The sequence below is a fragment of the Choristoneura fumiferana genome, chromosome 7 (assembly GCF_025370935.1).
Source record: "Choristoneura fumiferana chromosome 7, NRCan_CFum_1, whole genome shotgun sequence".
NCBI classification, from domain to species: Eukaryota; Metazoa; Arthropoda; class Insecta; order Lepidoptera; family Tortricidae; genus Choristoneura; species Choristoneura fumiferana.
The window spans coordinates 1,862,375-1,889,653 of NC_133478.1; the positions used below are offsets into that span (position 1 = coordinate 1,862,375).

The 27,279-nt window shown below is 37.8% G+C and overlaps 1 protein-coding gene across 2 annotated transcripts; it reads left to right on the top strand.

Moving 5' to 3' along the window:
- Positions 1-26,232, top strand: LOC141429481 (dopamine D2-like receptor). 2 transcript variants are annotated; one of them, XM_074089792.1, is made up of 7 exons: positions 1-113; positions 4,991-5,243; positions 15,438-15,625; positions 18,215-18,313; positions 19,413-19,583; positions 24,938-25,116; positions 25,388-26,232. In XM_074089792.1, the coding sequence occupies exons 1-7, from the start codon at positions 55-57 to the stop codon at positions 25,600-25,602; spliced, it is 1,164 nt and encodes a 387-aa protein (XP_073945893.1). In that variant the 5' UTR covers positions 1-54; the 3' UTR covers positions 25,603-26,232. The 2 variants fall into 2 exon arrangements, with proteins under 2 accessions (XP_073945893.1, XP_073945895.1); XM_074089794.1 differs by having other exon boundaries at positions 18,218-18,313.
- The last annotated feature ends 1,047 nt before the right edge of the window (positions 26,233-27,279 follow it).

Genomic DNA, 27,279 nt, shown 5'->3' on the forward strand with positions numbered 1-27,279 from the left:
CAGTTCAACGGAGCTTGGGGCTTGCCGGCGCTGGTCTGCGACTGCTACATCGCCATGGACGTCACCTGCTCCACCTCTAGCATATTCAATCTAGTCGCCATATCTGTTGACAGGTGAGGCTGATTCAATAATTCATAGAAAACACGAGGATATGCCATAAGTAAGCCCCTTTGTGCCGAAAGCAGTGTCGAACCACTTCATTTCCCATAATCTCCATTTGTCATAATTTTACTTGCCATACCAACGTTTACCATAAAATATATAGAACCGTGCTGTTTTTAGGATTTTTTTAAATGACATCCTAAAGAATGCAGTAGGTTTGGTTAGTTTAGTATCACTTCGAAAGAAAATACTTTTTCAGAAATAAATTACATTATTACAAATTAAAATTGTGGAAAACGAATTAAGTCATACAAAATTTGGCCAAACGATAGAGAAACATCACAAAAAGCTAACGCATTTCAAACTTTAAGCCAGTTTAATCTAAATACTAAAATGAGCGTTTCCCTATGCCAAATTATAGCTTCCTAGCAAGGTTCGGAACAGGTTTATAAAATAACGGTAAATACCGGTTTATTTTCGGTTTAAGAAGAAAGAAAGAAAGAAGACATTTATTCACTTACACAGAAGACACACATATCCAGCAAAATTAACACAAATAAAATAAAAAATTACAGAAAAATACATGAAAACACGAGAACATGAGAACTTAACTATAACCTAAATAAACCGGTTTATTCGACGAGTGAAAGCTGGCCGGCCGCAAGGCTCGGAACCGGTTTATAAAATAGCGGTAAATATCGGTTTATTTCGGTTTAACTCCGAACTTTCATAAAAATGCGATGGTTTTTAAGAACTTAACTATAACCTAAATAAACCGGTTTATTCGACGAGTGACAGCCGGCCGGCCGGCGGCGGACGGCGACGTTTATCCTGCGACGGAATAAACCGGTTTTTATTGTTCTAAACCGGTTAATCTGACAAGAACTTTATGGAAATGTTCCCTTAAAAACCGGTTTAAAATAAAACGGTTTCGCGAACGAAACCAAAATGAAAAGGTTTTGCGCCAAGTACATAATAACGGTTTGGAAATTTAACCGGTATCCGAGCCCTGCTTCCTAGTACTAAAAGTCTCTGGGCTAAACCGACAGGCAGGTAGACAGAAGGACATAATGTATGTAAAGGCTTTAATTTTTTCTATTTCAACTACGGCACCATAAAAAGTAATTCGCTAATACTGTTAAATCTACTTAGGTACACTGAAGTTAGAATCCACATGCATTATTTATTTTGATAGCCATGCAAACAACGAAAGAGAACAAATTGAAATAGTCTTCAGGAGTCGTAACAGACACAGCAAGCGTAATAATAACCAGTGAGGAAACTCCGCCGTCTAAGGGACACTAGGTACCCAGTGTAGGGCAGGGCTGTGTACCACAACGTTAATTTCCCAAACAGTCCAACCTTTGGGATTTTTTAGAGTAACTCTGACGTACTATACGTATGATTGCCCTACATGTAAGCATTTTAGAATAACGCGTAGCTAGGGGGCTACTTCGTATCGTACCGTCCCTCTCCCTCTCGCATTAAATAACATTAGTGTCAGCGGGACAGCAAGATACGTAGTTCTAATTTTGCACTTCGTAGCATAGGGGCTGATGCTCACCAGCATGACTCTAAGCACAGCCCAAGAGCCTCTTTCATCACTCACTGATACATTTTATGCAACAGGTAAATGTGATGCCGTCTCTATTTTTTTGGACGCGGCAAACAGAGATGGCATTATAGTTAACTTTCACATAATATAATTTATCAATCTATGGTTAAACAGGCGCTTAGTGCTCGCTGGGTTACCTGTTAAATTGCATAGAGTTTTAAAAAGAATAATAGACGAAATAAAGTCATTCGATTTAAAAAAAAAACTCAGAAATTGATAACTTTACAGGATTGTCTAAAAATAGGCCTAACCTAACCTAAATCAATCTGTACATTACAGGATCTTAAAAGTTCGTTGCGACAATGGTTTCACCGAAAAATATGTTATGACTTATAATATCATATGGCGATTTTGTGTTTCGTCCTTTATTCTTTTCAAGCTTTCTTAGGTTTGCACAATCTAACGTTAGGACCGATACAAAAGAGTACGCTAACTATATTCTTATTTCGCTATGGAACAGGTGAAATCCTATTATTAAAAGTAAATGTACTCTGGAACGCTAATTTACTTCAAGACATTGCGTAGAATTTTACCTATGGTTAGGTTAGTTTTATAAAAATCCTGAGAAATTTACTGTTTCAGAGTAAAATGCATTTGGCCAAATGAAACATTTGCGAAACGAACCATTTGTAAAAAAAAATGGCGAAATGAAAGGATTCCAAACGTTCGTCACGAGTGTTCGTCACTGTATTTAACTCTATGTCATTAGCAATAGAAGTGACAGCAGGGTGCCATCTATTGGGCCATAGTGTCAAGCACTTGGACGTTGACCTCGCGTATTGATTCGATAAGGATGCTTCAGACGATACACATTTGTATGCAAAGGGTGATTAGTATCGTCTGGGGGCACTTTATGTAGAGTTCAAGTGTTTTGAATGTTAAACAAAATAATGTTTAAACTATTTATGAGTATTATTTTCTGCAAACATTTGTCTTTGCTTATGATTTTCTTTTATACAATAGACTGACTGTTAAGAGAAGTGGGGAGGGGGGGGACACAGTCAAGTCCCATTTTCTTAGGAACGAATCATCATCATCATTATTATTTCGGCCTATATACGTCCCACTGCTGGGGAGAGAGTGAGTGAATGAGAGAGCTTGAGCGGTACCTCGCATATGCGTGCAGGTTGCTCCACAATGCTTTCCCTCGCCGTAAAGCTCATGGTTAGTTTCAAATGTACTCGAATGCACGACACTGCTTGAGAAGCCATATGTTTAACCACTAGTATCAAGTCGAAGTTAAGTTAAGTTAAGTTGCCATATTCTAAGAAATAAACATATTATTATTATTATTATTATTATTATTGTTAAAAGTCTGTAAATTATTGGATCTGCGTAAAAATTGAACCTTAAATTCAAGCTGTCGGAACAGTCTCCCCGCTTAGTTATGGGGGCACATCGGCCACTGCATTGGAGGTATATTATTGTAAAATCTGACCAACTTAGAAAAGTTCAATCCCCTTCCCCACGACAATCATTTCAAAATTCAGTAGGTATAGCTATCTCAAAAATGGCCTGCCTGGAAGAGATCGTTCTAAGCCGCTAAGCCGACTATTGCTTACCTTGTAATTTTCTCTATATGTACCTACCTGTTTTTTGTATTGCTTACTATTTGTGGTGTATAATAAAGAATCATTGTTTTGTATTGTAATGGCTAAACCGATTTTAATACGGAAATTATGTAATACATAGCTAAGCAACACTGCAAAGAAACTCGCTTTCACTCTAAAAAATGCATCGAAATCGGTCCATCCGTTTGAGAGCTACGTTGCCATAGATAGACGGATAGGCAGACAAATATTAGCATCAAACTTATGAAACCCCTCTTTTAGCGTCGGGGGTTGGAAAATCAATATATTTTTAGGGAAAAAAATTCAACACTGCTCTTTGGCTCCACTGATTCTCATTCTCATGCATATGCAAAGTACTTACCTAATAGAAAATATTACTAAACTCTAAAATGCTGAAATGCATAGCACTAGCGATAAACATTCACTTGGAAAACGGACCATTTCCGAAGGATTTTTATTTTCTTGCTGACCCGAGATTTCTACGCTCGGAATGTTTATATGGTTTTTATTGAGCAATTTTTACCGTGGCAGGGTATTTTCCAGGAAGAGTCGCTATTTTTAAGCGGCATTGAAAATACTTTCATTATTTTATTTATTTTCCTAATACCTACATGTATTACTATTAAAGATACGAATTTTTACTGAACAAAATTTTTCGATTTTGTAAGAGACTTTATCAATCTGTGCGCGAATTGGCGGAACACCGCTCGGCGGAGCTCCTATTTCAACGTAGTTTTATTCTTCCGCAAACGATTAATGTTTTCGGTTGGGTTAGGTTAGGGGCGTAGTGTAATTGGTAGCATACTCGGCGCGTATAGCCAAGACACGCGGGTTTAAATCATGTACGGTGCACCCGAAAACTGTTTTAATTAAAAAGCTTATATTTCGTTGAGCAAACATTCTACTAATAAATAAGTTTTTATTAAAAACTTAACTTTTAGCACGAGTTTTTTGCTGGCTGTACATTTTAGGGTTCCGTAGTCAACTAGGAATCCTTAGTGTTTCGCCATGTCTGTCTGTCTCTGTCTGTCCGCGCCGCAGCTCAGAGACCGTTAGTATTAGAAAGCTGTAATTTGGCATGAATAGACATATCAGTCACGCCGACAGTGGTAAAATAAAATAAAAAATTTAGGGTAGGTACCTCCCATACTCGTAAACTGGGGATGATTTTTTTTTTCACTTCCACCCTTTATTGTGGGGTATCGTTGGATAAGCATTCGAAAATGAATAAGGGTTTACCGCAAAATATGAAAAAACTCACGGAAGTTAAGCTTAATAAACACTTTCTAGGATAATTATTTTCAATTTTATCAGTCGAGCTGTTTTTAAGTTTTTGTAAAAACATATTTCCAAGGCAAAGTTAAGTTAAGGCAAGGTCGGGAACTACGGAGCCCTACACTGAGCATGACCGAACATGCTCACCGGTTTTGTTGACTGCAGTTGCCATGTGTTCCATATCAATACCAAATTTCAACTCAATCTGACCACTGGAAGTGGATTAAAATTTGCTAGATTTGAAGCAAACAAACAAAATATATATAACATTTACGAGGTCAACGTTAAATAAACGTTTGTAAAATGATAAAGAAAATGTGTAAATGCACCATCGATTTAAAGGAAGTGAAGTTTAGGCTCTTAAATAAAAAAAAATGACGAAGAGTACGATCGATATGATGTAAAGCTTCAATTTCTTTTTCCGCAGATACATAGCAGTTACACAGCCAATCAAGTACGCGAAGCACAAAAGCAATGCCCGCGTGTGGAGCATGATCTGCCTGGCCTGGCTCGTCTCAAGCGGCATCGGCTGCCCCGTGGTCCTGGGCCTCAACTACTCCCCCGACCGCCGCCCCGACCAGTGTCTCTTCAACAACACTGACTACGTCATCTACTCGTCATTGGGTTCTTTCTACCTGCCCTGTGTCATCATGATGTTCCTGTATTACAACATATTCAAAGTAAGCCTTCTTCTTAAGTTTCCTTCTTTACCCTTCGTGTTGTTTTTTTTTTAGGGTTGCGTACCCAAACGGAAACCCTATTAGGTACTAAGACTTCGCTGTCCGTACGTCCCTCCGTCCATCTGTTACCAGGCTGTATCTCATGAACCGTGATAGTTAGACAGTTGAAATTTTCATCGATTATGTATAACTGTGGCCGCTATGACAACAAATACTAAAAACAGGATAAAATAAATATTTAAGGGGGGCTCCCATACAACAAACGTGTATTTTTTGCAGTTTTTTGCTAATGTCCTTCGTGCGCGAGGCCGGCTCGGACTTGGCCGGTTTCTTCACTTAATAATATTGTTGTGTCTTGTGTTGTTAATAAATGTATTTTCTTTATTTCTTTTCTTATAGCTCACTATTATAGAACCTTGCGATATTTAAACGCGCCTAATCCACGCGTAAGACACCGTGTTGTTCTTACGTAATATTAATTACTATGTACCCGTGTTAGTATGGATCAAACCTTGGAAGACAAAACCCACTTCTAATTGCTGGATTAACTTGAAATATCAAATTCATAGATACGTAAGTATTATTCAGTATAAAAAGTAACAATTTGAGATACAATTTACACCGCAGAATATTTTACTACACTCCAAATTATATGCTGTACAATCAGTTCCGGAAAAATGTTTCTGCTGTTTGATAAAGTGTATCCATGAATGAAATTTCCTTCGATCGGGAAAAATATTTGCAACGAGTATTTGAAAACAGGGCAAGCTGTCACAATATTTTACACAGTCTGAAATGGGAGAAGCGAAACATTTTATCACGTATTGTTATATAAGTTCAATTAAAATAAGTTTTTGTTAAAAAATCATTTTTAGTACAAGGTTTTTTTGCTGACTGTACTTTTTGTTAACTGTACTTGTATTGTCATCCGAACTATATTTGCAAACCAAATTTCAAGTCGATGCCATTAACCGTTTAAGAGTTTAGTCCTGTGGAGACGATCCTGGCCGGACTACTAATTTACATAAGTATACTAAATTTAAAGTCAATCCATCCAACTACTGGAAGTTGGTCGAATTCAACTTGCAAGATTTGATTACAGACAGACAGACAACGGGACAGGGACAGGTGAAACTGGATAAAAGCTTGTAAAATAGAAAATATCTTCAAAAGTAATGCTTTTCCGATGCGGCGCTTGTTTTAGGAGGATCAAATCCAATTTTCGTATCGTGCCATACGCTCACGCAAATTTAATCCTGGTTAAGTTGTTTTAGCGAGAAAGAGAAACAAAACACCAACTGCCGCAGTTATAATAAAGTTAAATAAAGAGTAAGTATAGAACTCATTTGTTTCAGTTCCATGGAGAATGGAAATTATTTACCGTCTGAAAGTCACCTTTATGTTAATCCTGAGAATGAACTATCTACGCACTAAATCTCACCTAAATTATAGTCCGGTTCAATAGGTTCGAGGTTGTATCCTATTTAAATAATGTTTACACAAAGAGCTTTATCGACTGAATATCTACTAAACATCTAGATTTTATAAGGTTGGGGTTGACATTTGGTGATGTTGATTATGCTTTAGCCCGAAGGGGTGGGGGGAGGGTGTTCCACGGGACTTTAAATTATGTTAAGCATAAGTTTACTTGTTGATCTGTCGTATAGGCCAGAACACTAGAAAATGCTTAAATCTCAAACTACGAGTAACTACAGATTTTTTTCTATTGATGTTAGGACCACTCTTACTACCAGAACGAAGGTGGGTTGTGTTTTTCGCATGTATGAATATTTGTTAGTAGGTATGTAGGTATCTAACCTTCATACTTATGTATGTTTGTGTATTTCGTTGATCTTCTCGGTAGCCTAAGTGGCTGGACGGTTTTCAACAATATGAATCGTCCGAACTCTCGGGAGTGACAGGGTACATCTAGGGTACACTTTGGGTACTTCTAAATGGCGTCGACACTAAAATTGGGGAAATACTAAAATTGGAAGTGTCTGATAATTAAAGTTACGGAGATAGAGTCGCTTATAAACGTGAAATAAATTCCTTTTATTCCGTATTTATATTGTTACTTTCAGTCTTATTATTAAGCCACTCAGAGAGGGCTATGCTCGGGGTTTCTCTGCGGAATAGAATTAGAAATGATGATATCCGCAGTAGAACTAAGGTTACCGACATAGCCCGAAGAATTGTGAAAATGAAGTGGCAATGGGCGGGGCACATTACTCGCAGGACTGATGGCCGATGGGGTCGGAAGGTTCTCGAATGGCGTCCGCGGAGACGAGCTGTCGGTAGACCTCCAACAAGATGGAGCGGCTACCTAGTTAAGATCGCAGGATCACGGTGGATGAGGAAAGCACAAGATCGGCCTGAGTGGAGAGCCTTGGGGGAGGCCTATGTCCAGCAGTGGGCGTCTTTCGGCTGACATGATGATGAGATTAGAAGGCAGTGGTACTGATGGAACCAAAATGAATCCTAAGTTAATAATCCTTAGTTGTGTTTCTGTCAATTGATCGTCACCGGTTTTAAACTTATTTTAAATATGTTTAAATTCTATATTCAGATCCCTTTCTGTCCCGCATTGTTGATAAGTTTTTTAGGTTAAGTTTAGATTTAGTAACCCTTAAGGTTAAGGTTCTGGCAGAATATCAGCGTTGCGAAGCAATTTGTGACATCGTGCTGAGCCAGATTCACTTTTTGTGTCCATTTTGCTCTTTCCGCTTTTGCTTTGTTTGTTTTTGGTATGTCTTAATGTGACCAAATAAATTACATTTTCTTTCTTTCTTTCTTCTTTGTTTGAGTTAATTTTAGAACCTCTTGTTTCCGTCGTTCTTCGCTCGAACACTTTAGATATGAATATTCCATCTCAATATACTGTAATACGTTAAGTATTTTTCCGCTCGACTTCCGAGCTCCAATTTAATACCTCAAACATTAACCTGCCTCTCGCACCTGAACCGGACGGGCTCCCTCGTCATGTGAGCATCGCAGGATAGCTGGTTGTAGTAGCGCTACTTTATTTACACACATGAGCTTAATATAAAGGATTGTAATTAAAACGGCCAGAGTCGGTCAAGAAGGAAAGCAAAGGGTCAACAAAAACAAAGACTGACCCAATGTTAGAGCTGTCTTAATTAAGTAGCAACACTACTCTCGCATGCCCTCTTGCTTCGACACTCAAACACGGCGTGTGTCGTTCTTTGTAAATAAATTGTTTTTTTATTTAATAAATACGTAAAAACAGCAATGAATATTGGAATCAAAGTTGAGCAAGTTTAGGCCAAAAAACTGGTTTTCTGGCCATAACTTTTGTGTTAATTAGTGTCAAATAAAAACCCTCGACCAGTTTTTAGACACGTCGAAGACGAACCCAAATATGTAGATTTCGTATATGTTAGATCTTTCACGTCAATAGAGATACGAAATAAATAAATGTTTTTTTTTTCAAAATCCGGTAGACAAAAATGGAGATAAAAGATTGGAGAACCGATAGCGATAGATAGATATAACTTATAATTCTATCTGTAGTGCAAAAGTAGGAGATACGATTCAAAATTTGTCAAAAATCGATAAAAACCTCGGATAGCCCGTTAACGGAAGAAAGTATGTTCCTCTCCAAACTTTCCAGCAAATGGCTATAGTAAGACTCTGGGTAGATACGAAACTCCTCCAATCATCTCCCCGATAAGCTCCAGGGAGTTGGGGATGTGCGGCCGGGTTCTTAGCTATTGAGAGTCACTATCTGGGTCTTCCCTTCCCATTCGTCCATAATTGGTGTTCCCCGACTTCACGCCCCCATCTATATCTATACTTCTATATCTATACTAATATTATAAAGAGGAAAGATTTGAATTTTTGGATGTTTGTTACGAATAAACTCAAAAACTACTGGATCGATTTCAACATTTTTTTAAGCATTAGAATGCTACATTATTCCAAAGTGCCATAGGCTATATTTATTACCAGAAAAAGTTAGGGATCAGTATGAAAACTTCAATAATGTAACCCAAGGTGTAAAAAATAGCCATAAAATGTCTTTCATCGCATGCGCTGCGGAAACTATAAACAAAAAAAATATTCTACGATATTAAAGAATACATGTATCAATATCTACAAAAAACTTCGCGGTACCATAAGTGCAACTATTGTAGTTATGTCACTATAAACTACTTTTTTACATTTCAAAAGTTGATAGAAATGCCGACTAAAATCAGACCTAATGTCTAATGTTGTATAGATAATGGTACGGAACCCTTCGTGCGCGAAACCAACTGGCACTTGTCCGGCTTTTTTGAAAATGTTGCCCGTGCAAACTACGGGCTACCGGCATAGAGACCTTTTTACCCTACTGTCTAAAGGAGGGTTATCTAGAAAATTACACCCGTTCGCTAGTCACCTATAAAGCACTTTAGATACAATTTAATTAAGCTATAAACAAGTAAACAAAACTAAGGAACTACTATACCTGGCCCTTAAGGCGACTCGTCCCCAAAAAAAAAACACTATTTGATAACACTTATCAACTCTCCGCTAACTTCTAAACTTTACATTTGTTTCTACGACAATGTCTTCAAACAAAAGACTCGCCATCCGTGCAACGAGGGTTTCCGTGACACTCGCGAGGTCTGTATAACAACTTTGAAATTTGCGTCACGTTTGTGATTGGTTGACTAACTAAATGAGCCAATCGCAAGCAAGACTGTAAAGTCAAACGGAGCTCTCGATACCAACGCCATCTAGCCGCCATTTCGCCTATAAAGAAACTCTCATTGCGCTACTGCTTATTATCACAACTGCGCCACTGTTGTGTTTCTAGGCACGTATTAACCGACACTTCCATACCCCTTTTGGCTTATGAAGGCTAGGCCACCTTATCACCATAGGTAGAAGACCTAAATTGCGCTGGCATAATCGCTTATCAAACAGAATTGGCGCGTCAGCAAGACATGCATTTGTGGTTACGTGAGATGAAAACCGTCATCAGCCATTATTCCCACGTTAACTTCAACTATACTAAATAGAGAAGGTGATTCGTCTTCATTGCTATTCTTGGTTTCGCCCGCAGCTTCACTTGGGTTAGAAGAGGGAGCGAGCGTAACGCTCTCTTAGGCTATTGTTATTATTAGCCTATTATTATTAGTATGCTTATAAACATAATAATATTTATTTATTATTTATATTTATCTTCCACCCTAAAGTTGACAAACGTTTGCATGTCATAAAACAATAATGCCAATAGACTTGTGTGTCAACTGGATATATTTCGTCTTTAGTGACATTTTCATTTGATAGGAACTTGTTTAAAAATTGATAGATCACTTATTTGGCTGATGGTACATTATAATTAATTACCAACAATCTGCCCATTGCGGACGTACAATAAACGAGTATATGTTTATTTTATATACATACATATGTACAACATAGAAAATAAATTTGTATACTTACTTATAAATAAATAAGATGGAATAATTTAAAATGACATAATTTTTGATATTTTTTTGATATTATGATATATTTTGTTGTTGAAAAAAAGCCGTGGTAGCCTATACTCAACGCCGTATATAGATGGATTCCAAAAAAACTACTCATGTGTTGCCAATAAAATGAGAAAGTTTTGCATCGGTAAGTTTTAACTTTTCTAAATAATGTCCATAAGTAATTTATTTATATATAATTCTAAAGCTAAAATTAATTGCAACTATGCATAAATAAATACTTTAATGCTTTAATGTATGACGACCAGTTTGGCCTAGTGGTTAGAGAACCTGACTACAAAGCTTGAGGTCCCGGTTCGATTCTCGTGTCGGGGCAGATATTTGTATGAAAAATACGAATATTTGCTCTCGGGTCTTGGGTGTTTAATATTTATTTTTAAGTATGTATCTATCTATATAATTATATTTATCCATTGCTTAGTACCCATAACACAAGCTTTGCTAAGCTTACTTTGGGACTAGGTCAATTGGTGTGAATTGTCCCATGATATTTATTATTTATTTATTTATTTAATGTAAATATTAAACTGAATAATATGAAACTGTTTTGTAGAAGAAAAGTTTATATTACAGTGGTAATACTTGTCTTTAGTTTAAAACAACATTTGGATACTATTAATCTCATAATTTGCGTATATACTCGTAGGTACTATTAAAAATATTTTTGATATGCACATAAAAATATGGAAAACTATGGTAAACATGGCGGCCCCAGGGCCACCATGACATCTCCAATGAGGGCTATCGCGTATGAATTCGCCGCTAGAGGCGCTAGTGTAGCATGAGGTCTCCGAAATGTCAAATTCAAATCTCATAGTTTTTGGGTGAGCTACGCGGGTTTATTTCTAATTACAATAATTTTGTAAATATTTTGCAATATCTGAAATTAATTATGGCAATTATGCGTTACGGGGCAATAAATGTCTGTGTTTTGAGATAGTTTTGTGTTTCGGAAACTTTTGTCCTCCTTTTTTTTCCGAACAAAACGGGGACTATGCAACACTGTGGTTGCTCGATATTTTATGGTACGGTTTTAAGGTGTATTAAATATGATTTTAATCTAAATTTTGTTTCACGCCCGTAATAACAGACTTTGAAAGCCATACTGAAAAACCTCACGCAACAGTGCGCCATCTAGTGAGACAAAAAACGATAGCCCTCATTGTCACTTCATTCGGCATCTGGGGGGCTACCACAAAGTTTGTATTGTATTGTCCCCCTGATTCTCGTATTAAATAACTTATTCTCCGTTTAATTTAAGGTTTGAATTAACGGTCAAATTGTAACACCTTTTCTCGATATTTCGAACACAAATGGACTAAAAATACCTACATGTACATTTATTACCGTTATTTATTATGTTTTTATTACAGAAAATCTCATAATTTAAAATAGTTCCGTTGTTTCATTTAAAAAAGTGTACAAATTTTACCGCTAAGTTTCAAATATTAAAATAATTAAATAAGCTTCAGCGGGATGGCAAATTACGAAGTTCGAATTTTGCACTTCATAGATTAGTACGGCCTGACGTTTGGATTGATCGAATGCTTTCAATACTCGTGGTAAATTTCGTCCTTGAGTTTTTGTTCCCTGTTGCTTCTGGCGTACCCATTTAAGGTCTAAGTAAAAGCAAAATATTATAAGACTATTTTTTTATTAATGTGCCTGGGTTGGTTACATCTGGAACGTCACAATCACAATGACACTAGTGACAGTGACGTTCGGCCATCTTTGGTTACTTTTTTGGTATCTAAATACGGCGTTGAGTATCGTGGTTTGATCTACCGCCTCTCAAGCAGAGGATCGTGTTCAAACCCCGGCTCGCACCTCTGAGTTTTTCGAAATTTTCCACCAGCTTTACGTTGAAGGAAAACATCGCGAGCAAACCTGCACACATCTGCGAAGCAGTTCTGTAGTGTGTATGAAGTTCTCAATCCGCACTGGGCCCGCGTGGGAACTACGGCCCAAGCCCTCTCATTCTGATAGGAGGGCCTGTGCCCAGCAGTGGGACGTATACAGACTTGGATGATGATTTTTTTTTATTGGACTGGATGGCAAACGAGCAAGTGGGTCTCCTGATGGTGAGAGATTACCACCGCCCATAGACACCTGCAATACCAGGGGGATTGCAAATGCGTTGCCAACCTAAAGGCCTAAGATGGGATACCTCAAGTGCCAGTAATTTCACCGGCTGTCTTACTCTCCACCTTGAAACACAACAGTGCAAGCACTGCTGCTTCACGGCAGGATTAGCGAGCAAGATGATGATGATGATGATGATAGTTGGGAAATTATGTAAAATGTTTTTATATATCTAACAAAAATATATTTTAAATTATCATACCGAGCAATATACACCCTACTATAGGAAACGAAGTGACAGAGCACGGGCTATATTTTTCCCGTGAAAGATAAACTGAAGTCTCTATTAAGAGGTTAACAACTAACAACATCAAACGTATCTACTTCCAGGTAAACTCATCGCAAACTTTAAAACCGAAGATCAAATGACAAAAGACTTGTTAAATCTTTAGCGTCCTTTAACATTTAATACTCGAACGTTTCACTTTAGACTTAACTAACGTAGTATAAAATTGAATGGTAGCTATCAATATTTAAAACTAGCTTTTGCCGCTCGCGCAGTATTAGTATGTACCTCGTTTAAAACTTGTTTGATCCCACTGGAACCATAAATTATTTCGCGGTAAAAAGTAGCATACCTATACCTATATTCAGGGTTTACCTTTATGCCAAATTTCATGCAAATCCGTACAGTAGTTTTTGCGTGAAAGAGTAACAAACGTCCAAACATCCATCCATACAAACTTGCGTTGATAATAATTATAAATATTGGGTAATATGTAAGATTTTTTTTATTTGTTTAACGACAATACAAACTGAGACATGGATGCACAGAAAAACCAATAAAAGAGACCAGCGCTGGGAATCGAACCCAGGTCCTCAGCAATCCGTGCCGCGTGCTATAACCCCTACACCACAGCTGGTTTTTCTGTGCATCCATGTCTCAGTTTGTATTTTCGATATGGTTTCACGGGATACCCGTAAAAGTAACAAATTTGGAGTTGAACAAAAGGACTCCAAAAAACCAATCATTATTTGTTTAAATATATCGTTAGGTACACGTAATATCTAAAGTTTGACACCCCCAGTCGTTATAGACTCCAATGAGAATGAGATGGATAGATGATCTGTACCAATACCATGGGTTTACAGTGACCGTTCTCGATAGCGGCGGCGTAAATTATTTGTATGGAGAATTGTACAGTACCCTTAGTGTAAGTTTTCGGTTACAAAAATACGTCTCGATCGCGTTCGCGTTAAAATCTCAATTTGTATGGAAACACGAACATCGCAAACGTTCCGCTAGAGGCGCTGTTCGTGTTTCCATACAAATTGAGATTTTAACGCGAACGCGATCGAGACGTATTTTGTAACCGAAAACTATCGAGTACGGTCACTGTTAACTCACACTGTTCACTGGCACTTGAGGTATCCCATCTTAGGCCTCTAGGTTGGCAACGCATCTGCAATACCCCTGGTGTCGCAGATGTTTATGGGCGGTGGTGATCTCTTACCATCAGGAGACTCACTTGCTCGTTTTCCACCCAGTCGAATAAAAAAAAATGGTCGTGGTACTGGTTGAAGCCACGTTCACGGTGGATGCAGGCCGCGTCCAGCCGAAGCAACTGGAGGTTTATGTGGAGGCGTATGTCCAGCAGAGGACGACCACGCCTTCAGGGTTTATGTTATGACTTTTGTACGAGCTTTTATTTAGTTTCACCTGTCCCGTTGTCTGTCTGTCTGTAATCAAATCTTGCAAGTTAAATTCGACCAACTTCCAGTCATCATCATCATCATCAGCCTTCACTATAGCAGTCCACTGCTGGACATACTTAGGGCCTCTTCCATGGCGCGCCACAACACTTTGTCTTCACTTCCAGTATTTAGATTGATTTGAAATTTGGTATACTTATGTAAATTGCGTGACATTGTAATAATCTGGTAGTGACATCCTGGTAGTCCGGTCAGGATCGTCTCCACGGGACGGAACTCTTCAACGGTTAATGGCATCGACTTGAAGCTATGCGAATGTAGTTTGGATGACAATACAAGTACAGTCAACAAAAAGTACAGTCAGCAAAAAAGGTTGTATTAAAAATATTTTTTTACCAAAAACTTATTTTACTTATTTTTTATTTAAAACTCTTCCTATCATCATCATATCAGTCGTATAGTAAGACATCCACTATTTGACGTATGCCTTCCCATTTTCAGGATTCCGTACCCAAAGGGTGCCTACGGGTTACTGAGCTTTTCCTGATCTCACCTTCGTTACAATCCCTTGAAAATGGTAGCTTAAAGGTTTTGTAACATACCGATACCACCGATACAAGTACCTATACCTACTACTTACTTACTGCTACTTAAGCCCTAAGCGGTGACATGGTGTGTATTTCAAAATCACATCAAAAAAATGTACGAACAATGTACTAAACAAAAAATGTACTACACATAGTTACGAGAAAACAATGTTCAATCTGTCACCGTCAGGAAGCATACCTACTTCCTGCCGGGCACTATCTATTTCACTATGCAACAGTCCGTTTCAGACATTTGGTGGCTGTAAGCGCCTGAAGGATACTTTGACTTTGAGCTTTTATTGACGCAGGCGATCCGCCAGCGCGCTAAGAAACAGCGATCCGCGAAGACGACGACGTCGGGCATAGCGTCGGCAGCGTCGAGCGGCACCGCTGCGGTGGTGATCGAGAACGTTGCGCAGACGCAGCGGCTGCAGGATGAGAAGCCGACGAATACTGCCTCCGCCTCTGGCAGCAACGAGGACGAGGAGGACGACAAGTAAGTATAAAATCTATTTTTATTCCTCAATTTTATTCACATATGAATAAGTTACATATGTCGCATATATATATATATATATATATATAGCATAATACTGAGTCAGCAATCGTTTCACTTGTGTGGGGGGGGGGGGCCCCCCCTCCACACAAGATCGTGTATTTTCATTTTTGTTTTTTTTTTGGGTTTGCTGTTTAGTGTTATTGTTTTTTTTTATTTTGTTGTATTCGTATGTAAAGACACAAAGGTGGACGTGAATAAACGTCTTCTTTCTTTCTTTCTTTACGTGTCATTATGACAGAACAACAACAGGGTGAATGTTTGAGCGTTTTGACCGCTGAGTTAACCCATTCAGTTTGTGTGTTTTTGGCGCCATAGCAACTCATTTCCCATCTAATTAGGGAGTTGGGTAAAACAATCCACTAGTGCTAACCCGCAGCTTCGCACATGTATATTATAAGATCCAGTAGTTGAATTGAGTTTCCGGGAAATGATAAAATATTCAGGGGAATTCCCATACAATCGAGATTTTACACGGATCCGTCCACTAATTGGACAATGTGTCCTACTTCTGGGCAAAGGTCTCCCTTTTCCTCCGCCACTCTTCCCTAGCCAAGAGGTCATATTAGTTTCTTCACGGATCCAGTTTTTATAACCTAACCAACATAAAGTTGGAAACGTTTTAAACTTTCGTGATTCTCACTCATAGTCAAAATACCGTAAACGGGACTTATCACGCTATTTTTACGCTATTTTCTTTGAGTCTACTCGTGACCACGGCAACTGTAACGTTGCCGAAACGTCGAGGTAAATATTACTCGTTTATGGTATTTTGACTATAAAGTTGGAAAACCCCCGACTTTGTCACTTCAAAGTTCAATATCTCAAAAAGAGCTGAACCGATTTTGATGAAACGTGTCTAAGAGCCATCGCTAGAAAGCTTTGCTTAAAAAAACCGCATTCAAATCGGTCCACCTGTTTAAGAGCTACGGTCCCACAGACAGACAGACAGACACTCGTAGCGGTGAAACTTATAACACCCCTCTTTTTGCGTCGGGGGTTAAAAATAAAATTGACATCGCGGTCCGCTCGTCCGTTCAAAGTCAAAGTCAAAGTCAAAATTATTAAGGATATATTTTATTAAACTACGTCTCAGTAATACAATACAAGTTACCGTGTACGGCATAAAATAAATCGGCGGTCCGGATCCGGACCGCGATCCACCATTTGGTGACCCCTGCCCCAGCCTATTGCCTAATTTTTTAAGTCAGACCATAAAGTTTGGGTAACGCTGCTCTAGACGAAGCAATAAAACATTCTCAACACCGAGCAGTGAAGCGACATTAATTTATCATTTTATTTAACCTGCAGAGAAAGTTCCAACAATATTCTGTCATAGAACTTTTCTGCGCTTTGATAACGCTCTAGAGCCCGCTGAGTCGCGCTCACTCGCTCGGAAATTATTAAAAGCATAAGTTAGATAAAAAGCCTTTATTTGTACTCTAAAATCGTAACAAATAAATAGAAATAGTTTAACCCTTAATAAGGTAGAGGCGATTTGGCGACCACATGCATTGATTTGGAAATGAGGGCTATCGTTTTTTGTCTCACTAGATGGCGCACTGTTGCGTGAGGTTTTGTTCGGAAAAAAAGGGAGGACAAAAGTTTCCGAAAGACAAAACTGTATCAAAACACAGACATTCATTGCCCCGGAATACATATTTGCCATAATTAATTTCAGATATTGCAAAATATTCACAAAATTATTCTAATTATAAATAAACCCGCATAGCTCACCCAAAAACTATGAGATTTGACATTTCGGAGACCTTACGCTACACTAGCGCCTCTAGCGGCGAATTCATACGCGATAGCCCTCATTCAACCTATTGTTTTAGTAATAAGTTAGAATATTCATTGTAATTTTTGGAAATACTACTACTTTTAAAAAAATCCTTTGCCAGGTATGTATTCAATAGCTGCTTTTGATTCTGCGGTAGTATCCTCCAATAATGGGGCCTTATTAAGGGTTAAAAAACCACTTTACACTCCAAAACTCGAAATTCTCATAGGAATTTTATGGAGTCGTGTTAACTGCATATACAATTAGTAAATAATTTTATAAGGAAGTAAATATAGTCGGTTTTTTTTTCAATAAAACATAAGAGTAAGTATACGAAATGTATTTATTAGGAGCCTTACTAACTACTTTTAAATGTGGTTGTTACCATAATTTTTTTGTTAAAAATTGCATTTATTAATGCAAGCTTTTTTGTTGACTGTACTTGCATTGTCGTCCAAGCTATATCTCCGTAGCAAATTTCAAGTCGATGCCATTAACCGTTGAGGAGTTCCGTTCTGCGGAGACAATCCTGGCTGGTCTACCAGGATTTCACCACCAAATTATTGTATTGTCACCAGATTTACATAAGTATGCCAAATTTCAAGTCAATCGGATCACTGGAAGTAGGTCAAATTTAGCTTCCAAAATTTGACACAAACAAATAAATAAACAGGGCAAGCTAAAGAAAAGCATGTAAAAATACACGCTGTGTGACGCGGTTCGAATATATTTTTGTCCCTTTCAAGCAGCTTCGACAGAACGGAGATGGGCGTGTACGCAGACGAACTGGCAACCACGAGATCCGCCCGATTCATGCTGGCTGCAGTCGTCGAGGAAACTGGCCTGTAGGTATATCTTGGCTCTCATTATTATATATACTTATATCTTTACTAGCACCCCGCCCCGGCTCCGCACGGATACAATTTTCAAATAACCTAACCAACATAGAAAAATTTAAAACCTCCATTTTTTATCAAATATAGCTCTAAGAACCATCGCAAGAAAACTCGCATTTATTATTATAATTGACGAACTGAGACTTATTTTTCCAACAAAATATAAAACAAAAAACGCAGATTTTAGGTGAGGGCTTGGATCTCAAGAAGGAATCAATTAGGAGCCTCACAAACGCTTCTAAGACAACTAGCAAACGAAGACATTGCTGGATACCGTAGCAAACAATACTGCTACCACAGATAAAAATCGTTTTTAACATTGAATGGATCGTTCTCACGTTCGCCAAGTTGTTGCTTGCTCGGTGAGAGGGAATCAACTTTTTGTTGAAAACATGTTCTCATTAGCGATTGTATGTATGTATGTATGTAAATACTTTATTGTCCATAAAACACAAAATAATACAAAAAGAAAACAACGAAACCTAAGGGTCCCACTGAAAACAGCGTTGTGGCTTGCCGCATCATTATGCTGAGTAGGCCCCAATTTATACTACCCGATGTTTTTTTTATTATTATTTCTTCCTAACTTGTTTTTTTGTGTATCGAATATGTGTAAATAAATGTCTCTCTCTCTTTCTCTCTCTCAAAACCAAAAGACTACGTACAAAGGTGAACTTATCCCTAAAAGGGATCTTTTCAAGCTAACCTAAACTAGAAAGGAAAACTCAAAGATAGGCGAACAGTAATATATGCACAGTGCGAAGAAAGAAATATATAGCATAAGTATACAAATAAACAGCAATTAGTATGACAAATTATATATTGTCATTCAATTCGTGAACCGATTTAAATTGATCAACTAAAATCGCCTCGTGAGAACCCCGCTTTACCTGCCAACTACCGGCGAATAGACTGTAGGCTTTAGTGGCTGTTTCACCACCCATTGATTAATTTTATTTGATGGATAAATGTGATGCCGTCTCCGTCTATTCGAATAAAACAAACAAAGACGGCATCACAGGGGGAAAATGTTACATTTTTTTTAAAGGATCATGGCAAACCTAGCGTCCCCTATCCCCATGATGGACCCAAACACCAACAACGACTCTGGGTACGCGCCGTCCAATATAGATGGAGACACCAAGGATCACAGCCCCCCTGCCTCTCCTAAGGACAAGAAGAAAGAGGAGAACGGGGCGCCTAAGAAACCTGAGCTCAAGTAAGAAATTAGAAATGTTATAAACTTTGACAATTACTCAATGTTCTTATTTCTAAAAGAAGTTTTTGGTAAATAATTTCATTTTCTTTTTTGCTGACTGTGTTTTTTTGACGATTTTACTAGCATTGTCACCCATACTACTTTTGTATACCAAATTTCGAGTCGATGAAATTAACCGTTGAAGAGTTCCGTCCTGCGGAGACGATCCTGGCCGGAGTACCAGGATGTCACTATCAGATTATTGTATTGTCGCGCAATTTACATAAGTATGACAAATCTCAAGTCAACCCGAACTAGCCTATTGGAAGGAATAAAAACAATAATAAAAAATCAAAATACCCGACTGCCTTAAAAACGAAGAAAATAAGTCTTATAGACTTTTAGAGTGGTCTAGAACTCTGTTAAATAGCTAATTTAAAGTTAACAGTCGGGACCCAATTACTTAAATCATAACATGACCAGCTCAAAAATTCTTAGTAATGGGTCCCGACTTTTGAACTTCAAATCAGCTACTTAACAGAGTTCTAGACCACTAGACTTATTTTCTTCCAAAAGGAAGTAAAAAAAAAAAGTAAAAACTTTTTAAGGCAGTCGGGTTTTTTTTCAATGTGCTTAACATACATATAATATTCGTATTTATTACTTAAGCAAAAATTTCATCTTTCTAACACTAGCAGCATCTAAGCTAAGCCGCAGACGGACAGACTTGGCTAAACTAACCCTAAAAACTCTAAGGTGCAATTTTGGATTCAAACCCACTGGCCGTCTGCTTGAGTAACCATAAGTCAAATCATTAAGCTACCACGTCCTGAAGGCCTACCTACCAACCTTGCTAGGGTTTTGTGTGTGTGTGTGTGTGTGTGGATTTTATGTGTATATACGTTGTTACAAATGTAGTGTATATATGGTTTACTAATGTTTCGGCGAATAACGTTTGGCAACCTGTTTCATTTCGCAACTTTTCATTTCCCAACTGTTTAATATTTCTGAAACTGTAAATATTTCAGGATTTTTATAAAACTAACCTAACCTAACCTAAAGGGTTCTACACGATGGCCCTGAAATAAATCCCGAAATATTATATTATTTTAGAGTTTGCGAAACTGAATCACATATAGTGTACATAGGTGCTCCAAGCTTTTAAAATTATATATATTTTACATTTTGAAAGTACATCCATAATTATCAGTCTCTATAACTTAACTATCTACACACACTTCCTTATAATGACGAGTAGGTATCCACGTAAGAGATTATCCTGAACTTAAATTTATTTTTCCTTTTTAGTTCATTTCTTTTTTCTAATAAAAGCTTGTTTTTAAAAAATAACCAAATAAATATGTTTAATAACTAAATTACTGTTTAATTAATAGGTCATTTATATTCTTTGTACGTGTTAGGTACTCTACTGTATAATTTAATAGTGGCATTGCTGGTCTATGTTTCGTTTAAGTCTTATTTTCTTAAGTTTTTTTCTATGTATATTGTACCGTTTTTTGCCCAAATAAACATTAAACATTTAAAAAGGTTTTTAACACAGTACATTCGCTATTTGAAGTAGGTAAGCGTGTAACCGAAGTCAATCAATTTGTTCGACTGTACGTACGTCACTGATTGTAACTGTGTAACTTGTTGCTATATGATACCCTCCGAGACCGGAACGGTACCGGAAAGTGATTAAACACTCGACGTTCAATTAAAAGATAGCGGCAACAAATCGTCGAGGTGACAGAAACGCGCTGATAGGTGGGCATTTTCGCGAGAAGAGTCACAGTTACCAAGTGGAGTCAAAAGGATTTTATTCATCAGTTATTTAAATATTAATTTTATTAGGCCTCTAGGTTGGCAACGTGTTTGCAATACCCCTGGTGTTGCAGATGTTTATGGCGGTGGTGACCTCTTACCATCAGGAGACCCACTTGCTCGTTTGCCTTTCAGTCGTATAAAAACAAACAAAACATTAATTACTTAGACTCTATATTTGCATAATATCATAAAATAAATACTACAAAACAACATATAAATGAGAAAAAAATATTTATTGGTGACCACTCTGCAGATCAGGACTCCACTTTGTAACTTTTTAAAAGTAAAATTATTTATTATACAGTGTTTGTATGTTATTTGTGTTTATGTATTCCGTTTAAGAACAGTTTTATGGTATACATACAACTGAAGAATATCCCAATATAATGTCCTTTATATTTATTCCAAAGGAAAAATCTCCACTTTGTTACTTTTTAGTCCTTTTCGTTAGAAAATTTTAGCGTCTTTCATCTAGGGTAGTTATTTGTATGGTTATTTTAATTTATTTATTTAAGTTAAAGGTCATTAAATATAAATCAGTTTTATTATGCATCATTATTCTACATATAAAATTAAGAAAAAATACATTTCGCATCAAATCAAAATAGGACAGTTACAAAACTGAACGCTGCAATTACAAAATGGAAAGCATAAAGGCAAATTCACAAATACGAAAAAAAAATCCAAGTCAACTTTTAACCTGTAATAATCATTAATTGTTTGAACAACATTAAATTGTTAATTTATATAGCTGTAATTTACATTTCGGCACAACATCACACCAATATTATTAAAATCATGCTAAATTAAATTACTTTTATTCGGCCTCAAAATCACCTGGTGCAGCCGCCTTTATACTTCCACTTCGTAACTATAGTGTTCCATATATATGTAACCGAACAAAGTGGAAGTAACGCATCCATGGTTCACGATCTAAAACTTTTAATATTGTTTGTCAGTGAAAATTTTTTCTCTGCGCTGAACAATGCAATCGATAAACAACCTATTAAATATTGAAAAAAAAATTAAATCTAACAGCTAAACAAACTTGCCTTCTTAAATCACCAGTTACAAAGTAGACACTTGTTTTTTGCGTGGTTACTCTCTTCACGTTTGAACCTCGACTGAGAGAAATTTTAAAATGGCTGACCTGTGAAGTTTTAATGGCGTCTAATGCTAGTGTTGCCAGAATGTAATGCTTTAAACTAGTTTGGGAGATTTTTGTTTTACTTTTTGAAAAATAATGGTTACAAAATGGATTTTCCACTTCACCTTAAATCATGGGACGCGATAAAATGTATTATTTTAATATATATGAAAAGTATTATTTAATGCAATACAATTTTAATTTATACTTCATTAAGGAACACACCTCTATATTACAATATAAAGAGGATAAAGTTGTTGAAACAACCTTAAAACGGTGTTCGAAATATCGTTGATCAGGGTAGGACATGTCGAAAACTAGGGGTAGCCGCACCAAAAAATATAAATTTATACAAAAAATCCTAAGAAGCTCTACTTTTAATCTATTCTTTTATAAAATTATATGAAAAATGGAACAAAACTGCACATACATAACTCCAAAATTTTGCCCTCTTTTTTAAATTTTTTTTTTTGAATGTGTGGGACAGGCCAAATTTGAGTGAATCTCTTCTCGCGAAAATGCCCAGGTAGCCGCGGAGTTAATTTAATCAAACAATAATTATTGAACGTTTGTTATCATCATCAAGATCAACCACTTTGGTCAATACATAATCCTACTAATATTATAATTGCGAAAGTTTGTGTGTGTGTGTGTGTGTGTGTGTGTGTTTGTTACTCCTTCACGCTAAAACGGCTGGACGGATTTAGGTGACATTTGGTACGTTGATAGCTGTTTGGAATAACACATAGGCTACTTTTTATCCCGATATTCCCACGGGATGGGGATAAAATCTTGAAATTTCTACCGCTGGGCTTAAAGTCTTGAAATTTTGGACAGTTGTTCTCAACACAACCTCAATGAAGACTACGATATAAAATTTAAGGATTCCCAGGATTTCCCATGTTGTAAAATCCCTGAATTTCAATTGTAACTACCAGAGCGAATAGTTAACGCGTGGGATGCTGCGGGTAAACTCTAGTATTAATTAAAGGCGTTAAGTTAAAACCTCAGACACCCCAACTGTCATTTTTACAAGCTTTTATTTAACTTGCAGTGTACTGTAGGGAAGTACTGAAGCCGTGGTGGCCGAGTGGTTTGACCTATGGCCTCTCAAGCAGAGGATCGTGGGCTCAAACCCCGGCTCGCAGCTCTGAGTTTTTCGAAATTCATGTGCGGAATTACATTTGAAATTTACCACGAGCTTTACGGTGAAGGAAAACATCGTGAGGAAACCTACACAAACCTGCGAAGCAATTCAATGGCGTGTGTGAAGTTCCCAATCCGCACCGGGCCCGCGTGGGAACTACTGCCCAAGCCCTCTCATTCTGAGGGGAGGCCTGTGCCCTGCAGTGGGACGTATATAGGCTGGGATGATGTACTGTAGGGACTAGGCTGTATACCGCTGGCAGGTGGTAAAACTGACCACCTGGCAGGCTAGACTGACTTTATTATTTAAAATATATATTTTACTATATTATATCATATAATGGTAGTATTTTTATATTGTATGTTTCTAGAATTTGACTTTAAAACGATTGACAGCGGTATAAATGCCGGAGCACAGATTGCTCCCGACAAATGTAAAATAATGAAATAATGTAAATTAGTGATAAGTTCTACCAATAATCTAAATAAGTAATTGAAGAATAACCGTTTTTATTTTGAACTGAGTTTAAAGTCACGCGCGTAGATCCCCATTATCTAATCTCTTACCAAGTTACAGTCCCCACAGTACCTTGTATGTATGTTGTATACGTATGTACGATCGTGAAAAAATCCTTTGAATTGGCGTTAAAATTTGGCATACTTATGTAAGTCTGATGGCAACACTATAATCTGGTAGTGATATCCTGGTGGTTTAGCCAGGATTGTCTTCGCAGGAAGGAACTCCTCAACAATTAATGGCATCGAGTTGAAATTTCGTACGGAAATGTAGTTTAAATGGCAATGCACGTACAGTCAACAAAAGTACAGTCAGCAAATAATGCTTGTATTAAAAATATTTTTTTTATCAAAAACTTATTTAGGTACTTTACCTGTAATTTGTATTTTTCAATTGAACTTTTTTGAAGCGTTTTTGAAAAAACAAAACTGGCAGAAAAATGGCCAGTATTATAGATTTATTCTAAATAGCCTTTAAATAAGGCAAAATTGTTAAGAGGCCGTCCAAGGGCCATCCATAAAGTATGTCACAGATCAGGGGGGGAGGGGTCCGGCGGTTTGTGACACAAGAACAAAATAATTGCAAATTTCATAGCAATACATGTGACAAGGGGTGGGCTAAAAATATTCTTTATTGCACACCGCAAATCAGTTAAAAAAATACATATTGACACAAAATATAAATATACCTAGTGATAGTGAAAGCCTAAAAATAGTCAAGTACCTTATTCGTTCCCAGGAAGAAGCTGAGCCGGCTAAGCAACAGCTCCGTGATCTCCACTCCTCGACGGCGCTTCAGGTCTGCGGCATCAGCGGCCCGGTTCACCATCTTTCGCGCCAACCGCGCTGGCAAGCTGCGGGCCAAGAGCTTCGCCAAAAAAGAGAAGAAGGCCACGCAGACATTGGCCATAGTTCTTGGTGAGGGTTTGTTGAGAGATACTCATAGCCTCCTAAGTCGGAAGGTTTTTTAACAGATTTGGTGCTTCTGACAAACAAACTGATCAACATTAAATACATATACTGACCCGGATAACTCACGTCTTAAATCGAGTTTAGCTCGACATGTTTCGGGCTAATCCGTAGCCCTTCGTCTTCGGAGCAGCGGACGTGAGTTATCCGGGTCAATATATTTAATATGAGTGAGTCTCACGGTAGTTTCATGTTTGAACATTAACATCTCTAATTCCAGGCGTCTTCCTTTTCTGCTGGGCACCATTCTTCACCTGTTCCGTGCTGGACGCACTCTGCACAAAGCTCGGGCTTCCCTACGGCCCGGGAGTCACTGTGTTCATCCTGACCACGTGGCTCGGCTACATCAACTCCTTCCTCAATCCCGTCATCTACACCATCTTCAATCCTGAGTTCAGAAAGGCCTTCCGCAAGATCCTCCACTGCGGCACCTAGCCCATAGACTACTTGGTCGTGTATGATTAGACCCGGTTCCCACAAGTAGGATCCCAGAGTGCACCGAGAACGCTTGTGTGGTTGGCGAGTGAATGAATGGTTAAATAAGACTCCATTGCTGGACGATGGAATCCATGGAGTTTGTGAAGTTTCCGTCAATATTTGGATGGAATAGTTTGTACTGGCACAACCAGAATAAGTAAATATACACCTATACTCCGTTTAATTTAAAGCCGGGTTTAGACTAGCAAAAAAAATCGTGCAAGTTGCAATACATTGCGAGGACGTAAAGCGAACGAATTTGAAGTGGTCAATCGAGCGCCGCAAAGTATAATTCAATTTTCACGATTTTTCTTGCTTGTCTAAACTGGGCTTTAGGTTTGAATTATCGGTGAAATTGTAAACACGTTTCTCGGTATTTTGACCACAAATGGATTAAAAATACCTACATGTACATTTAATAGCAGTTTTTATTTAATACAAGTTCACACAATTTTACATAGTTTCGTTGTTGCATTTAAAAACGTGTGCAAATTTTACCGTTAAGTTTTAAATGTCAAAATAACGACTAAACAGGTCGAAGCACAAAAGCTGGCACGAAATGACATTATCTGTGTCACGTGTTACCTATTTGATACACTCCATACAAATATGAAAATGACATGCATCCAGTCATTTACGTACAATTTTTTTAAATGACATTACTTTCGTTCAATCGATTCGTGCCAGCTCTTTTGTAGGTATCTACCTGTATTAATGCTTTGTCTAACAATCATAATAATATTCAAGTTTATTCGAGGATAAAGACTCCAAGTTGTGAAATTTCACAAATTAAATTCGACCAATAATCGACGTTGTATTCCTGCTTTTAAGTAAATGAGAAAAATATTAGTGAACAGTGGAAGATCATCGCTCACTAGAAAATGCTTGACCAACTAAAATACATGGCGCCGCTCATAGAATCAATTCTTTGCCCTGAATATTGTACACAGCAGAACTATAGGCCTACAATTTGTTACCCTTATCCTGGGCCCTATTTCACCAACGTGACAATTGTCAGTGACATATGTCGAGTAATTTGTATCTTTGTATCTAAATTATGCCGTGAAACATGGAGGCCATATAGCACGGAGAAGAGATGGCCGTTGCGGCCGAAAAGTTCTCGAGTAGAGACCGCGGATTGGCAAGCGCAGCGTAGGTCCACCAACGAGATGGACGGATGACCTGGTTAAAGCCGCGGGTTCACGGTCGATGCAGGCCGCAGCTAACCGAAGCGATTGGAGGTCTATGGGGGAGGTCTGTGTGATGATGATGATGATGATCATGTGAAACATATTTTTTTTTTTCTAGTCGACATTTAGTTGTAGATTTGACGGTAAATATTGACATCAGATTAAAGCTGTATCAGGTTTGCGTTACATTGTAGTCTTTCGTGACTAACATACGCGTATTGTCATAAGGGGCCTCCATATGAAAGTAGTAGTCGCACCTGCCAGCGTTCGTGAAATAAGGCCCTGCCAGCGACAGAACAGGTGTACCTAAGCATACTTGCGCTGTCATGAAGGTAACATAGCCCAGTCTATTGTCTACTCTCGTGGCAGCGCTAGAGCTGCCTACGTCTGTTGCTGATGCGGGTACCAGTAGCTGCACACCACTACCATCTCGCTTAATACGGCC